Below are 18,238 nucleotides of genomic sequence, written 5' to 3' on the forward strand. Positions count from 1 at the left end.
GGTTTGAGCCCCACATAAGGCACACTTTCCCTGCCAGGTAACAACTGGGCTCAAAAATCAATGACCACTGCCTGGTTAGCTCATTTTATTTGAGCATGTCATTGTCAGTGTAAGATAACTTGTGTACTTTAATTTACCAACAAAACGTGGTGTTGCAAAATTACGACAATTATCATGATAGCTAGGCTATGTCTTCATGATGATTATCTGGTTATTCAACATGGATTTTCACTACATTCTACAAACAAAATCAAAAGGAAGTAGCCGGTCAATTAGCCAACAACATGTTTAAAGTTTTAGTTACCCGTTATGTTGTAAATTTGCAAAATAACGTTTTCGAAAGTTAACAACTTCTCACTACGACGCCATATTGTTTGAACATGTTTGTTTTTGTTGTGAAGGGATGTTTCTAAATCCCCACCCGTTGCATTTGTGTGTGGGTATCTAGAAACTATCAAAATTGGTTTTCGGCCATAGACCTAAGCGTAAGATAAGATGGAAACCAATATTTAAAACTAATCCTAGTCTTTGGGCGCTTTAAAAACGGTTACATACTACCAGAATGTTTTTAATATCTCCAGTAATGGTAAGCAGAGTAACTCCCCTTGACACATGTATATTTGCGTTTCTCAAGAATTCCATATTTAGTTTATTATGTGTGTCTTATCCAACGGTTATAAGTAATACATTTTCAAGCGATACATAATGAACTTACCCCTATCTACTGACTATAAAATTTAACATTTTTTTAAATAACTGTTTTGTGTGACGATGATGGTAGTTTTTCTAACTTAAATCTCTCCCAAAGCTTATCATAATAACAATTCATATTTCAATACATGTGATTTAGTTTTAGATCAAATCTTTTAAAAACAAACTCTTTGTAATCTTCATTAAAATAGGGTTTGTTGCTTTAAACCAAAAACCACAAGATTTGAGAACAGAATGACATAGTAACTACATTTAGCTACATGTAGCATCTGACCCTCTGTCGTGAACTACACTCTTTGGTACGTAGGATTTTTTATGACGCCACTAGCCTAATCAATAAGAGTCGGCCCAATTCAGTTAATTAGCCATCTTGGTTTCTCATACACCATGTACCATTGGTTAGAGCTACGTACCTGGTTCGTCAACGTGCGCCTGTGTATTGTGTAATTAAACGGGGCAGCCGTTTAACATCCCTTCCCTAAGATGGTTAGTACATTTAATGTACAGATCGAATCTGAGACCCCTGCGTTGACAGTCAAGTGATTTACCACTAAAACACGGATCTGCCAGTAATGTGTTATCTATGCAAATAACCAATTACCGATGCGTCGTGATATATACCCGTATTATGTGTAATAAAAATGCATATCAGTGGCATTGTGTTCAAGTTCATGCGTGCTCTGATGAGGTTTATATTTTTAATTTAGTAACGATTGATAAATGTTGGTACCAATAATAATAATAATAATAATAATAATAATAATAATAATAATAATAATAATAATAATAATAATAATAATGAAGAAGAAGAAGAAGAAGAAGAAGAAGAAGAAGAAGAAGAAGAAGAAGAAGAAGAAGAAGAAGAAGAAGAAGAAGAATATGAATAAGAATAATAATAATAATAATAAAAACAATGATAAAAACAATAATAATAATACTGCTACTGCTACTGTTACTGCAACTCCTACAGCTGCTGCTGCTGGTGGTGGTGGTGGTACTGGTACTGCTGCTGCTGCTGCTGCTACTAATACTACTACTACTATTACTAAATAATAATAATAATAATAATAATAAAGGACATGTGTGTTTCACCCTTACGAAATATTGTATCTCTACACAAACATGAGACGTTATGTTTTTTTTCTTTAGATATTTGACGTTCCTATGCGAAAAAGCATTAAAATATATACATGTATGCATGTAAATGTGTGTCACTCGTTTCTTTTTCATATTTAACATTTATCCCTGTATGTTGTAATGGATACGTTTGATTCTCATTATTGTCTAGCCACTTGTCAACATATATTGTAAGTGTATTTATTGTTGAATTAGGTATGGAATTACAAGCTCAGATTTTTTGCAACATATGGTAAAATGTATGTAAATGACACAAAACTGACAACACCTGTATTTTCATGATTTTGTTTATTCAAAATACATGCACATCTCAAGCACCGAAAGACGCGCACCTTAGTCAGTTTTAATAGAGATTGTATATGACAATCACATACAATTAAAGCAGGTGATATTAAAATTATCCGCGTAGCAGGGGTTTTCAGTACGTAAATATACCCGTTTTTATAGCGCACCACAAATACCAACCTGGGTGGCCCCCGTGTGACTTGGGCTGGGACTACTATGGAGTGAGTTCTGTTATCAATAGATAATACATTAAGGAATGAGGTCGGAGGGGGGGGGGGCGCAGTATCAAGCGTGATTCCCCTCACATCCCCTCCCTCCCACACCAGCTACATTGTCAGTAAAAATGTGCATTAAATCCACCAAATTTTCATTTTAGCCTATATAAGACCCTTAGAGCCTTTGCATTTCTGTTCCGGAGGGACGGTGCGTCCTCTAAAGATTGCACCACGAACCCCTTCCCTTTCTAAATATTTTTTTTTAACAAAGGGTTTATACTGGGACCGCCGTGTTGAGTATCTTTCACTTGAAAATCATGTTGAAAAGGAAATATACAGCAATTAAACCTGTCGTTTTGAGGGTGTAACAAATGTGCATGCAAATCAAAATTAGCAGCTTGAGAAGTTGCTGATGCTGAACTAATGCACGAGATTCTGGTCCCTACGCGCGCTTTCATTTCATTGGTCATAGAACGAAACGTCACGTCCGCCAGCATTCTCGGGTCGGAGAAAATTAGGATACACCGGTATGTATGGTTTTTGCTCGTGTTCGTTCAGTTTAAGCTTGATTAAGTAATGCTTAATGCAAGTTGTAGTTTGATGATTCAAGAACGTATTTATATACATGAATAGGTTGTCATTGCATCCACGTAGGCGAAAATTTGCTCTTAAGTTGCGGGTATTATTTGTTACTAAAAATAGCACATGTTAATCATCGTATTTCGTTCACGAAAGCTTCGAACCACGCTAGTTTCGCTCTAGTTTGTATAACGTGGAGCCAAATGATATATTGTGTACAGTAAATACGTATCAAGCATAGTTTATTTTGAATACAATGTGTGCTTATGTAAACTTTTAACTTCAAATATAATGTCCACAGATATAAATATATGGGACAAAATACATGTGTCCCATTTAAATAGCCAGAATGATTACTGGTATATATGAAATAAATAGAAAAGAGGAAAATCTATCCATGAAATAAAGGTGTGCTAATCCATCATATCCTGAAATTAGTTAATTCAGTTTTTTATCAGTGCGAGATTCTCCATTTAACTTGAGGGCTTCAAGGTTTGTGTAACTGTAGTGGTGGTGGTGGTGGTGGTGGTGGCAGTGGTGGTGGTGGGGGCTGTAGCAGAATTGTGGTGGTAACATACCATATGATGTGCACTCCTGATGCTTTTATACATAGGGCTCTCTATGTATGTGCTACCAGTATTGGCAAAATAGCTATTTGCTGTTAATTTGAAGTATTTAATAGTATGGTATATTTTCATGTTTACTTGAAAAACTGATCATCTTTTTTAAATGACAAACATGTGTTTTCAGCTTAATTAAACTGTTAGGCTATTGCAAAAGGTTCCAATTTCAAACCATACCTGTAGGGAAAAACAATTACAGATTGAAATTGGGTTCATAATCATTATTGATGATCGGAAATCATCAGACAGACCATTGTATACAACTTATGATCAATATTATTATTTCACAATGAAGCCTAAAAGAAGGTGGTATGAATTAATTACAAACTTTATAATACATGTTATCTGCTGAACTTAACAATAAATTAACATGTATTTTATGGTAAACTACATGTATGTCTATTGTGGATCAAGCTCTTTTGGTTCAAACCAATGTTCATCTAAGAGAGTACAGCCACAGAGTGAAAATTTATTCCGAGATCATGGTATGGATTGTAAGCAACGCCGGTTCTATACGATCAATTTTCAAAAATACATGTTTACAAGAACATATACCTTATTTTTTGTCCTGGAAAATTTAAATTTAAATAAATTCCCCCTGTATGTAATTTATATTAGATCACTTAGATCACTGTCATTTTTTAATCATCAAACTAAAGAAAGTATTTTCTAGATTTTTGTTTGCCTAATATAAGTTTTGGTATTTTTATATTTATTTTTTTATTCTGAATCCTGAAAAGTATGGTGGCATTGAGTGTGATGTGTGAACTTATTGCGGAAAAGGGATATTATTTACACATGTTATCTTTTTGGGGGTTGAGATGTGCAAGAAGTGTATGTTTGAATGTATGTTTATTTACGCAAAGTATATATACCATGATGTGATATTGACTTGGAACAGGTCTGAGTATGTTAAAAAATAATCAAGGCAGGTAAGCTGTGCTTGTGGGGCACCTGACTTGCAAGCAGTGGGTGCAAGGTTCGACCTTGGACTAACCTGGCAGTGACTTTTCTGAACCTATGACTCATATAATTTTTGATCCGCGTTAAGTAGTCACTACTGTGACTCCAATTTGAAACATTGGAAACTCATAAAGTCAGCCCTTAAAATAGGTATAAATTACTACTCATTTTTTTCATTTCAACATTTAATAGGAAATGGGGTTTAAGCCTTTCTGATTGGTGAAAATGCTTCATTTTGACTAAAATTGAAAACTAAAAATCCCAATTTCTGTCATGAAGTGAACAAGAATGCTTAAAAAATTGACAGAAAAGAGAATGTTTTAAAGTCATACAAAAAGGTTTGGGGTCCATTTTTTTAAATAAAGAATATTTGTTAAATAATAAATCATTATTTATTTTTTCAAAAAAGTTTTATTTTAACTTTAAGAGTATATGCCTTGGGAATATGGCCAAATTATGACCCTCAAACAAATTTGTCAGAATTACCAACTGCTACTCAAAATTTTACTTTTGAAGTTCATAATTTTTTCATAATTTTTTTTTAAATGTTTTCTTATTTCAATTTAAACCATATTTTGTTTCATTTATTCTGACTTTAAATCACTTGAAATAAAAAAAGAAACAATGAAGAGTAATAAATCAGACTATAAATACATATCATTCATACTAGATAAGCGTAAAGTCTGTTTAATCGAAGTTTCTTGAGTATTTAAACTGCAAACAGATAAACTTGACATTCTTCAATCTGGTCACGTTTTTGTGCCTTTAAAACCTAATACTGGCTGTATTGGCGTTAATATGAAGTTACAATCCATTTTGTCAAACGCACTTCAAATATAATAAAGAGTCGGAATATTGGCAAAAGGCAAGTTTCGCAGTTGAATGATTTCTTTTAATGTAAATATTAAATAATATTGTGTGAGTTTAGAATTGATCAAATATCAGAAGAGTGTATGTTGCTGTAAACTTGTAAAGGAAATTTATATTCTTACTTCCATGTCGAAATGATATGATTGGAAAATCAAATTTACTCTTCTGAATTAGCTGAGTAATAAAAGAACAGAGGCATGGGCTGTCAGAATTAGCTGTGAGTATTTGACACGCGAGTTGACATATAGCACAATGTCTGGAAAACTTGTGTCTCGACTCCTTCATTTAAGCTGCATGTTGTAATAAGAGATCGATTGATGACGAAACCCTCTGGAGACGCAAGAGACTGCAAATAGTATTTCGTGTCAGTGCAGGAGTTCTGAAGACAAAGACTTTTTCAGCGTCATTTTTGAATTGAGCAGTGTGTGTTATGCTGCGGAAGTGCTGCTAAATTTTTTAACGTAAGGATTTATAGCATGTATTTTTGAGTGTGGCGTTAGATTGGGTGCCGTATGTTTTATAATGAAACATCTAGGTTATTATTGAAATACCAATGAATTTCTGAAAAAAAAATGCATGGATTTATACTGGAATTAAGTTTTTGAAGAAAAACCATCTGAGAAAGAAGTTCATTTTTTATACTGTATTACATGGGAACATCATGGATTTAATGTTGGTTTATTTAGTTATTGAACAATTATCTTTTATATTAAAATGAATAATGACTTGTCCTTGATAATTGATTGATGCAAATGGAAAATTGCAAATGATTAATATTTATGATTCATTGAGTGGTCCTGCTTTGTGTTTGGATGGCTGTTTCACTTCGCTTTGTGTGCGTGCGCGGGGGTGGATGTTTCAGGTTGATAAAGGATTCTTTGTTTTTATTAAGTGTATGATCTAAAAACAATACTGACACAATACTGACAGATAGATATTTTCAGATGCCTGTTTCCTTATGACTAGACAAAAGTCATTTGAATTGCCTTTTGAGTTCATTTTAAAATGAAAAACCCACTTGAAATACTTAGTTTGAGTGAGTAACTGTCTGATGTGATTGAGTTCGTAACGTTTGACTTACAGTGAGCAGGTTTAATGTTATATGAATTCTAGAGCTTTTAGATGACTGACTTTTTTTTTTTTTTTTTCTCCAATGACAACTGGATCTTGTGTACAGTACATTCACTACATAACACTAGTTATTCAAGGCATTGTAATAAACTTTTGAACAACAAACATCTTAACTTCTGATCCTTTATTTTTTTAAATTTCAAAGAATTTCAATCTACTTAAGACTGACACAGAGATGATTTCAACAAAACAAACTTATGACACTCAAGATAAGCAAACGAAAATGTGAAACAAATTGGTTTACATACAATCATACAATGGCTTTGTGTACTTGTAGTTCACTTGATATTTTTGACATTTTTTTGAAGTTGTCGTAGTAGCTCTCCGGGATTGTTTCATCATTCTCCATTAAAATATCAAATACATCGTACCATGTGTAGTCGACATTGAACTTTCTTACAAAGTTGTTTTTAATTTTTTTATTTAAGTAATTTATTGTCACACAAAACATAATTTCGTTCGGTTCACGTTCGACAAACTTGCAGTCAGCCATGTTTTCGAAACGCTCATTGCGATCAGCGATAAAAACCGAAGCTCTACGAGTGTGTCTTCAAATCGAAAAGAACCGAAACAAAAGAAAAGAGCAGAAACAGAAAATAGTAGCGGAAAGGAGTTGAAAAAAAAATTCGCGGATCAAAATGCCAAAAAAAAATTTGATTCGGCAACGATTTTTATGGGTCGGTCGCGTTACTCCAAACAAGAATTTTTTTATTTTAGGCCTTACGGGGTAGGCCTGAAAATAAATAAATTTGGTTGGGGTTAACTGACCCTACCTACGAAATAGGCACCAACCCTACCATTTTCATAGTCAGCTGGTATAAAACTGAATAAAAAATAAAAATAAAATAAATATTTTTTTGTAAGTGTGATCTCATGATTATGTAGTTTAAAATATTGAATGCTAAATACAGAAAATTACTTTAACACCTTTCTCCAATGATGAAAGTAATGTTCTTATTTAAAGTGTAATAAAAAAAATATAAAGCCTACCTACCCTACTTATTTTTGAAAAGGATGTAACCCTAACAAAACCATTTTTTTTGGCCTATCTTGAGATGTAAAAATCAAAGCGGTTCAAGGAGTTACAAGCATTAAGTTAAAAGAGGATTTCAAACCTCGTTGAGACTCATACAAAACAACAGAGGAAGCCTCAAGTATGATCATGACCCTTTAAATTACTTTTATGGAAAACAGTGAGTTTTCCCATAGAATAGGCAAAAAAAAATTTGTTTTTATGCCTTTATATATAAGAAAGTTTTTTTCATCATCGAGATCACACTCAGATTTTTTTTTTTTTTTTTACCAACTGACCATAAAAATGGTAAGGTCGGCGCTTATTTCATTGGTAGGGCCAGGTAACTCGAATGTAAATGGCCTTATGTCCAAAACTAGAACTAAAAAGAACTGGAACTAAAAAGAATTTCAAAATAGAAAGTTTCTTAGTGCTTTAAGGAACTTTGCCAGATAGATTATGTAGGCTTAATAAAAGTGTGTTAATTTAGATCCTGCTTAATTGAAGTATTGGTAATTGTAATCCACTTATAACTGATCTGTTTTGGATACAAATTCTTAGGACAGACTTAACTTGGTCAATTTTAGATAAGAGTTACTTCAGTTTTTCTCTTAGGCTTGCACTTGAATAGTAAATATTGAATGAACAAAAGTGTTTACTATTTATTGACATGGATATAAATAAATAATATTTGTTGCTACGTTTTGATTTGTTAAGTGTTTGTAGCTTGATTATGGTAATATAAAGTTATTTATTTCCTTATCATAAAACATTATTTTTTGCCATTTTATTTTTCTGACACCTGAGAATGGCGCAGTCACCAGATTAATTCCATATTCCATACAATTGTTGGCAAATAGACATAGTAAAATATGCTCATCAATCAATTAAACATGTGAAGCAACGAAATTGCAATGCCATTTTGCACCAAAGAGACCTCAACATTGAATTTTATCTCTTCAAAGAGTTTTGTTTGTCAATTTAAAGCTACAATTTATATGGCTGGTTGAATTTTTTTTACAAAAATTGATGCTCAAGGGGTATTGAGCCCACGTTTTCTGTTCCATACAAGACTTAAATTACGGGAAACTGCTGACAACCGCATTCTATGTTTCTATGATGTGTGCAGTCATTTGACAGACCATAAATGTTGCACTCAATTCGAAATTTGATTGGCGGTTCCGGGCATAGCAAAAGACAACATTATTCAATGCTTTAAAAGCTTGATATGCTCAGTTCATTTGCAATCAGTAGTAAGAGATCATAACATCCCAGCTTAATTTAAAGCTGCACTCTCACAGATTTACCGTTTTTTACAACTTTTTTTTATTTTTTTGTCTTGGTATGAGCAAATTTGTGCGTAAATATCTGCAAACCAGTGATCAAAGACTGTTGACAAAAGATCAGGTCGCAGATTTTCATATTTCCATTCGAATATTAGTGTTTCATGGCTAAAAGCAGTACCAAAGGATTAAGAAAAATTCATAATACATCATTTTTTTGACTTAAATATAAAAATCTGGAAATCTAATTTTTGTCAGCACTCTTATTTCGCTGGTTTACATGCGTTTTCGCATAAATTGGCTCATTCCAAGACAATAATAAAAAAAGGTGTCAAAATGTTAAATCGGTGAGGGTGCAGCTTTAACTTCGATATCATTATAAATAAACAAAAAAAATCATAAAAAACTTGCAAGGTTAGAACTACAGGCAATGTTATATAAACTTCAATTGTTACTAAAAGCAACTGTGACATGGAAAGCATTTCTATTGCGGAGACTGGAACTTGATTACTGGCTCTCAGTGTGTTCCTCCGTGATTAGGGATGGGTGTTATTGATGAAAATATATCACGATATATCACATCCTAATCTAAAGAAAATATCAATATGTTTGCCCTTATGTATCAAAAGGACTATCACCTCTGTTCTGTATCATAATATATCAGTTTATCAATAATATCGCACATCCCTTATAATTTATCCATTCATCATCATCGTTTCACAAAAAAACAGGTTCTTAATAATTTCATGCAGTTCATGTTTCGATAGGTGATGTGGCAATCACCATTCTGAAATTCTATAGAATTTATTGTTAATAAAATTAAATTTGATTAACGATGTTTATAGGCGCAAAATGAAGGTTAAAATTTCTTTAGGTACGGTGAATATAATCAATTTGACGATAATAAAATATATGATGAATAAAAAAATCAATCTCGTGAAACTGATTGTCTGCAAGTGCCATTTTTGAGGAGCGATCCTAAATTGGCAGCTATACTCGTTGATGATCTCATCAGAGTGTTCACGAAATCAATAGTGTCAAGAGATACACATTGAATACTTGCTGTTTACTTTGTTGGCCTGATTAGATCAAGTTTTCTCTTGAGTTGTGTTGAATTCATGGAATAAGAGTTTGATTTCAACAACCCAAAAATATTTTGTAACATTACTGCGCTCGATTCTTGTAACAAGAGCTGCTATGTAAAATTCAGGTTTCCTTCGAGCCCAGCAGACATTTTACAGGACTTGTGCTGACTTTGCATGTTTGAAGAGTGGTTGATTCCTGACAGACATGATTTTGAGTCCAGGATGGTTAATAGAACCCCATTTGTGAAATAGACTGGGCCACTGTTTTTGATACATTGAAAACCTGTTACCCCCAGGATTTTGACCAAACACCACTGACCCCCAGGATTTCGACAGGATAACTCTGACCCCCATGGATTTTGACAAAACACCTCCGACCCCCAGGATTTTGACAGAACACCTCCAACCCCAAGGATTTTGACAGAACACCTCCGACCCCCCAGGATTTTGACAGAAGACCTCTGGCCCCCTGGGTTTTGACAGAACACCTCTGACCCCCAGGATTTTGACAGAACACCTTTGACCCCCGTGATTTTGACAGAATACCTTCGACCCCCAGGATTTTAACAGAAAACCTCCAAGCCCCAGGATTTTGACATTTCACCTTGACAATACATCAAACCCCCAGGATTTTAACAGAAAATGCACCTCCAACCTCCAGGATTTTGACAAAACACCTCCAACCTCTTTTTTGACAGAAGACCTCTTACCCCCAGGATTTTGACTTTTCACCTCTGACCTCCAGAATTTTGACAAATTTCCCTGCTCTAGTAATAGGATTGAAACAAAGAAATTCACAGATTTGTCTCCTATCTCTTGGATGTGGGGCGAGGCATAAAATTGCTAGATTCATTTCAACCATGGCTGATGAAGGATGCACTTATTTTTTTGTTGAAATTCATTTCTGTTGTTGAGAAGTGCAAAATGTTCAACAATAAAAACACTAATTCACCATTCAACATCATAAAGCTCTCTGTAAGATTTATAAGTGCAATTGCATTGAAGTACAAATATGTTTATCTTTGTTAGACATATATCAAGCGCTGGCGTGAAGCTTGAGAATAATGACTTGCATTAATTCTTCATAATTGTGATGAGAGTTGATAACAAAATGTCTCTTCATGGTCTGATGAACAATATCTTTGAGCATAAAATAAAAGATATCCGCAAATGAATGTATGAAGAATAATGATATTTTCTGTTAATAAACTTAAATGTTACACTAAATGGTGGATAAGATGGCCGTGTAGTATACATGTACTGATGATGTAGGCGTTTGTCCTTCACCCAATAGGGTGTGTGTTAGAGCCAACCATGTTTAGTAGTATTATGAAATTGGAACGTGACATTAATCAAGGAATCAATTTGGAATGGCCTAATAAGCTCATTTATGCTTTAAATTAGTCTTAACTAAAGTTGAGTCATGATGACAGTGTCGCTACAACAAAATCAGATTGTGTATTTTTACTTGTTTTTTTTTCTCATTCCAGGTTGGTAAGAGGGCAAGATGCAGTAGAGTTTCCACGGGCTGTAGAACTAGTGTCGCAGGGAGGCTGGCCCTGTTACTATAGCATCCAGCCCTCACAGTTAGCTTAGCAACCAGCTTAACCAGGTAATTAGATAGATTCACCAGGAGGCGTGAACAAATTGATTTTTTTTATCCACTTACCCGACCGACTTATTTTCCTCCCAACCTTACACGTTTTCTTTTGCGTTTTGATTGATATGTGGATTTTTAGCAATTTCCTAAATAAATGAATTTATTTGAGTGAATGTGTTCAACTATCTACCAACCCTATTTCTTTTGGAGATGTTAGTTTGGCCTGAACAGTAATACTCCGTAAAGCCCCAGTAAATTCCCTGATTTCCTCTCTCAAGGCTGTTACCCAAACATTAATTATTAATATACTTAAATCAGTATTTCCCACAGGCCAAATTTCGGTAGCCAGACCTGACGTCCCTTCAAACCCTTATCTGGCATTCAGACATGCTTTAATTGTTGTTAGATGCATAATCCTTGCACATGAGAAACTATCAAACCTGTCACTTGCATAATGCGCTTTATGATGTGCAGCGTGCTTGTATTAGCCTAAAAAGCTATTAAGGGAGCTAGAATGTATACAGTTTAGTGCAAGTGTTTATAGATGCCATTAAATTTGATTCAGTTAGCTCAATATGTGAAGGGAAGTTACCCCTGCATTAAGATTGCGCAAATTTGACAATAAAATATTTCACTTCAGCATCCGCTGGCGGGTTTCATTAAATTGGATTTTTTTGTAGGATTAATGAGCAAACCGAATACCGGTTTATTATTTTGTTACAATAATAGGATTGTAATATCAAGGACTCGAGTGCCTAAACTCAAAATCAAGTATTGACTAAGTCTTGGACTACCAGCCTCCTCTTTACTTGAAACAGCATGAAACCTACATTAAAGAAATATTTTCGAACTAAAAAAGATAGGCAATCTTTCCATGACCCATGTTATAACTGACGTCCCTTAACCAATCCTTGGGTAAAAGTTTTTTGGCATTGTGACGTGTCTCTAGTGTCAGTTAGGCCTTAACCTGGTGACTCTTCTGACAGGGTTATCATCGGTTGTTTTGCTATCAGTCTTTTCCGTGTAGTTTCGATTTTATGATTGTGTTGTAGGAATGCACAATGGTCTGATGGTGACTAAGACACTTTTATGACCTATTGGGGGTAGTTTTGAATGTGTGAATGACCCTTGAATGTTTTTGTATGACAATTTCTACAGCTTTAACTGACTTACTCATTTTGGACCGAAATTATTGAACAAAAATGAAAAAAATTCGGAGTGAGTTTTTTACACTTTTTGAAACTGAAATCGGTCTGGCTTGGTCAAAATCGGTCCAGACCAGCAAATTGCCGGTTTTTAGAAGCCCTGAAAATTCATATAATGTTCAACTTGTTACCAAACCTTATATTCATCAAACCTATCGACATATTCATGAATGACTGTATTGCTACATTTGCTAAATGTATAGAGGTTTTTTTGTGTGTTTTTAAAGGGGATTTTTTACCTTGGTAGTGGAAAAATATATACTTTTTCAGGAGGGAAATTGGGTTGAGGTCTGCACATCAAAGGTCAAGGTCACAATTAAAGGTCATTTGTTAATTTGGGCTCTAACTTTGCCATGCATAGATTAATTTTAAAATAACTTGGCACAAATATACTATTCTCCATGAAAATATAGTGTAGCAGGTCTGTACTTCAAAGGTCAAGGTCATAATTAAAGGTCATTGGTCAAAATGGCCTGTATCTTGGCTTGTCCAGGCTGTATCTTTGTCATCCATGAGGGTGGATTTAAAAACAACAACTTGGCACAAATGCTCACTTTGAAGACCCATGTCTGTATGCTAGCAAAGGTCAAGGTTGCTCATAATTTGGCTTGTCCAGGACTTACTGAAGTCATGCATAAGACAATATTGAAAACATTTGGCACGAATGATCACCATATCTGGATGATGTGTCCCCTTCACGAGCAATTATCTGTACATTAAAGGTTAAGGTCACATTTTAGATCATTCATCAAAATTTTGTGTAGTTTGGCTTGGCTGAGCTGTCACTTGGCCACGCCTTGGGGGATTTTAAAGTACAGGACAAGCGCTTACGTTTGCACTAAGTCTCATGTTTTAACATAGGGAAGCATATAATTCTGTGTGAGTTTCGCTTCTACCTCTGTATTCTTAGCCAACTTATTTAAATTTCTCAAACCCTCCCTTTGCACAAATGTTAAAAACCTGGTTTTTATCACATTGTCAGGTTTATTATACATTTATGAATAATGGATTGCCTGTTTTGCTTAATTTTGATAGTTTCTCATAGCTATATTTTTGCAAGTTTTATCGAATTAATTTTATGTAAATTGCATTATTATAAACACTGAAATTTTTCCTCATTTTTTGGTCACCATTTCATCATTATGCAGTAAAAGCTGCGACATTACCATACAGAAATACAAAGCCAACATGAATTCATTACTTTAATATCAGCTATTTATAGGTTATCAAACAGAATAAGACCTAATGATTATATATTTATATATATGTATATAAACATAAAAACTTAATAAATCATAATAGATAGTCTGATTTTTGATTTTTTTTTAAATGATGTTTCACTATACGTTGATAAAATGTTGTGATACGGTCTTGCCAATAAAACCTGTCCCTATTGTCTTTTCAATATGACTGTGATAGCGAGAAGATCAGATTGTCCTTCAAGCTGTACTCTCACAGATTGACCGTTTTTACAACTTTTTAATTTTTGTCTTGGAATGAGCCAAATTTTTCGTATATGTCTGAAAAACTGATATAAGACTGCTGATAAAAGATCAGGTCGCAGTTTTTAATATTCATGCTATAAACAATATGTTTGATGGCTAAAAGCGTTACTAACGCTTTAAAAAATGACAAATTCATCAGTTTTCCAAACAATTGAGATTTGTTCAATTGTTGGTTATCATATATGATTGTTTTGATGCAAAAATCAGCTGATTCTGTCACAAAAATTGAAAAGTTGTCAAATCGGTCAATCTGTAGGAGTCAGCTATACAGTTTCAATGTAGCTTTTTCAAATAATCAGGTTTTGGTTTCTTGGAATTTGTATCTCAGTGATAACTAGACTAGTTGACAATTAGATAAACCATACTCATTGATGTGTATATTTGCTTTCAGTTTGAAAAGGTAACCAGTCTGAAATCTGAGGAAATAGGACAACAACCAGTCAAAATGTTGGCCCTGGATGTGAATTTGCTGACCAGTCGTCTTCAGAAACAATGCCTGGATGATACCAATAAGCTTGCACCGGTAATTAGTTTTATGTACAGTGAGTGTGTGTAAATGACAGGAACTTGAGTTATACATTAAGGTAAAACATCCATCAATTATACACAAAGTTGCTTTTTTTAAGGATTCATTTAAAAGTTAGGTTTGAATATTTCATTGAGAGCTTTTAGCTCACCTGAGCACAAGGTGCTCAAGGTGAGCTATTGTGATCGCCCTGTGTCCGTCGTAGTCGTCCGTCTCCGTCATCCGTCTCCGTCATCCATCGTCAACAATTTGACTGTTAACACTCTAGAGGTCACAATTTGGGCACAATCTTAATGAAACTTGGTCAGAATGTTACCCTCAATACAATCTTAGACGTGTTCGATATTGGGTCATTTGGGATTAAAAACTAGGTCACCAGGTCAAATTAAAGAAAAAGCTTGTTAACACTATAGAGGTCACATTTATGACTGTATCATCATGAAACTTAGTCAGAATGTTAATATTAATAATCTCTATGTCAAGTTCGAATCTGGGTCATGTGCGGTCAAAAACTAAGTCACCAGGTCAAATTGAAGAAAAAGCTTGTTAACACTCTAGAGGTCACATTTATGACTGTATCTTCATGAAAGTTGGTCTGAATGTTTGTATAAATAATTTCTAAGTCAAGTTTGAATCCGGGTCATTTGTGGTCAAAAACTAGGTCATTAATCAAATAATAGGAAAAGCTTGTTAGCACTCTAGAGGTCACATTTATGACTGTATGTTCATGAAATTTAGTCAGAATGTTTATATTGATTAGCTCTAGGCCAAGTTAGGTCACCAGGTCAAATAATAGGAAAAGCATGTTAACACCCTAGAGGCCACATTTATGACCATATTTTCATGGAACTTGATCAGAATGTTTTCTTGGTGATTTTTAGGTAGAGTTTGAAACTGGGTAATCAGAGGTCAAAAACCAGGCCACTGGGTCAAATCATAGAAAAACTTTGTAAACACTGTAGTGGTTACATTCTCTCTTTGATCACCATAAAACTATGTCAGAATTTTTGTGTTTATGAAGTCTATGTCACACTTGAATTGGATCAGGTGAGCGATACAGGTGTGTATACCACATGATAAATTATGTCTTATATGCTTCATCAGAAGGCAACATTTTGCTTAAAATGAAGACATAAATCAGACATAAATCAAAGATAACTTTTCTTTAACAACACCATTTTAAATGAAACAAAGGGCAGTGTAAGCCGCTTAAAGAGCCACGCCTTTGTTTAGAGTCTGTTAAGGTGATTAAGTTCATCAAGCACTTCGACAAACCTGTTTCCGAAATAATGTTTTGACAGTGCTCCATCAGACGGCGTTATTGTGAAAAAGGTTTGTCGAAGTGTTTTAAGAAATTACACTCTCAATCAAACTCTGGTAAAAGGCCGAAGGGGGGGGGGGGGGGGGGGGGGGGCTCTGTAAGCAGTGTAGACTGCGCTTAGTTTCATTTGAAATGGTAAAGAAATAGGAAAGTTATCTTTTTTTTATGTCTTCATACAAAGCAAAATGTTGCCTTCAGACGTAGCATTTATGACGCTATGTGACGGTATACACACACTGCAGTATAAATAAAACATAAAAATAATCGCAATATATAGTCTGAAATGCACAGTACACATCTTTGCATCCTAATGTTGGATGGCTAACCTTAAAATACAACAAAACCTAATTAGGGAAGTATAAAGCTCTTCAGTGTACATGAAATATCTTCTTGGTAATTAATTAAGCCTTCGTTTGATGCAAGTTTTTGTGGGGGAGGGGGGGAGGGGTATGTAATTCAGAATTGCAACACGAACTGAAAAATGATTCATCCCACTCATTATATTAAAGTGACTTGTTTATTTATAAAGTAAGTCCATACTCCTGCGAAAGACATTGATACCTACATGGTTATTTAATCTAAAAATCTTGACTCCATTAACCTTGCACTTTATGAAATTTAAAGAATGTTCTTAGTCATGGTTGTACGTTATAACTTCCTAAATTTCTTTAATTAATTATGGAAAATAACAAAATCACAATTCTAGGAATGTTATAAGGAAAATTGTCATAAATTATTGAACCGGAAAGGAAATGATACATATTAATGTTGGCACATGCCTGTGGTGCGGGGTGGCGACATAATACGAAACGTGACATAATTCAAAACGTGTCATGAACTGAAAAATGATCCAACCCACTTATAAAAGTTTTTATTTCTGGGAAAGAAATTGATATATGAATTTAAGAAATTAACTTTAATTTTAATACAAATAAAGGCAAAGTCCCGCATTACAGGGAACTTAAGCAGAGAATACAAAGCAAATATAAACCACATGTACAATGGAAATGGCTAACATCATTTTTTAAAAAGCGTAAGTATGTTTCTGAAATGGTTTTAGTCGAAACAACATTCTACTGGAAAAATATTGAATAGTCAACTGTATTAAAATAATATTCTTGTCAATGTGATACCGATAATGACATCAATAGGACAGTTGTTGAGAACTTTGTTTAAGTTAACAATGTTGTTAATGTCATCGTTGTTAACTTACAAGAAAAAAAGTTATACACTAAGTGGATACACTTGTGATTTGTAGTCTTTCTATAAAAAAAATGGACAAGTATATGAGCACATAATCAATTAACTTACGTTTTAAAGTTAACAACGATGTCCTTAATCATGTTGTTAACTTTATCAACATTCTTAACAATCAGCCCATTCTGTACTACTATGTAAACTCAGGTAAATACAGCAGATTTAGAAAAAAGCAACAAACAAATAAAAATGAAATGCAAACAATGCAATATTTGTGTGAAATTAAATCCTAGATTTTCATCATTTTTTTTTCAAATGGTGTTGGGGTTCACGTTTATTTTTTATTTTTCTTAGATGACTACTTTCAACATTAACTATGTGTTCAAGCTCTTTCTTATTGCATAAGGGACCATATACATGTTGTTTCTAGGAGAACAACGAACACAAGTGTAACAATTTATCTTTTTTTTTTGCATGTGAATGTTATACATCGGCACCATAGGTATGAATAAACACAGTTCCCTGACAGTACCGGACCGATATGCAAACACAGACCCTAGTTCAACATTTTTATTTGAGTCAATCACATTTAAGGGGCGGTGGAAGGAAGAGGGGGCAGGGAAGAAAACTAGCAATTAATGTTAGTCACCTTACAAAAACTTGACATGAAAATAAGTTTTAAAAAGTAGAAATAAAAGTATTCCCGCTACATTTTTGTATTTTAGGTACTCTGTGACTCCTGTTTTTTTAAGTTTATGTATAAGATCGCTTTATTTATTTTTAAATTATAATATATATGATAAGCCGGCCACACATGATATAAGCAATTGATAAAAGATAAGTGAAGTAAATCTTATTAAAATTCTTGGATTACCATAATTCAGACACATATTTATTACTATGTGCTTTCGTAAACACATGGTTCGGAAATATTTAGACAAAGGTCAATAATAAGACAACAAACATATCTCATTTCTTTAAACATTTAAG

At 33.9% G+C, this 18,238-nt stretch overlaps 2 protein-coding genes across 11 annotated transcripts in view; one reads left to right on the forward strand and one right to left on the reverse strand.

Moving 5' to 3' along the window:
- The window catches only part of LOC128211579 (calponin homology domain-containing protein DDB_G0272472-like), a 35,748-nt gene extending 35,313 nt beyond the window's left edge, over positions 1–435 (reverse strand). For 5 of the 7 annotated variants that reach the window (XM_052916545.1, XM_052916544.1, XM_052916546.1 and 2 more), the window contains exon 1: positions 305–375. The gene's annotated coding sequence lies outside the window, so the exon portion shown is untranslated. Of the gene's footprint in view, positions 1–304 lie in introns of all 7 variants that reach the window. The other 2 variants (XM_052916542.1, XM_052916543.1) reach the window with 2 other exon arrangements.
- Positions 436–2,822: 2,387 nt separating this feature from the next.
- The window catches only part of LOC128211531 (protein FAM53A-like), a 36,013-nt gene continuing 20,597 nt past the window's right edge, over positions 2,823–18,238 (forward strand). Inside the window, exons 1-3 of one of the 4 annotated variants that reach the window (XM_052916431.1) lie at positions 2,823–2,875; positions 11,385–11,506; positions 14,596–14,727. In XM_052916431.1, coding sequence (XP_052772391.1) covers positions 14,650–14,727 — 78 coding nt within the window. In that variant the 5' untranslated portion in view covers positions 2,823–2,875; positions 11,385–11,506; positions 14,596–14,649. Of the gene's footprint in view, positions 2,876–5,448; positions 5,845–11,092; positions 11,190–11,384; positions 11,507–14,595; positions 14,728–18,238 lie in introns of those variants that run through there. The other 3 variants (XM_052916430.1, XM_052916432.1, XM_052916433.1) reach the window with 3 other exon arrangements.

This window comes from Mya arenaria, chromosome 12, assembly GCF_026914265.1.
Source record: "Mya arenaria isolate MELC-2E11 chromosome 12, ASM2691426v1".
Classification (NCBI taxonomy): Eukaryota; Metazoa; Mollusca; class Bivalvia; order Myida; family Myidae; genus Mya; species Mya arenaria.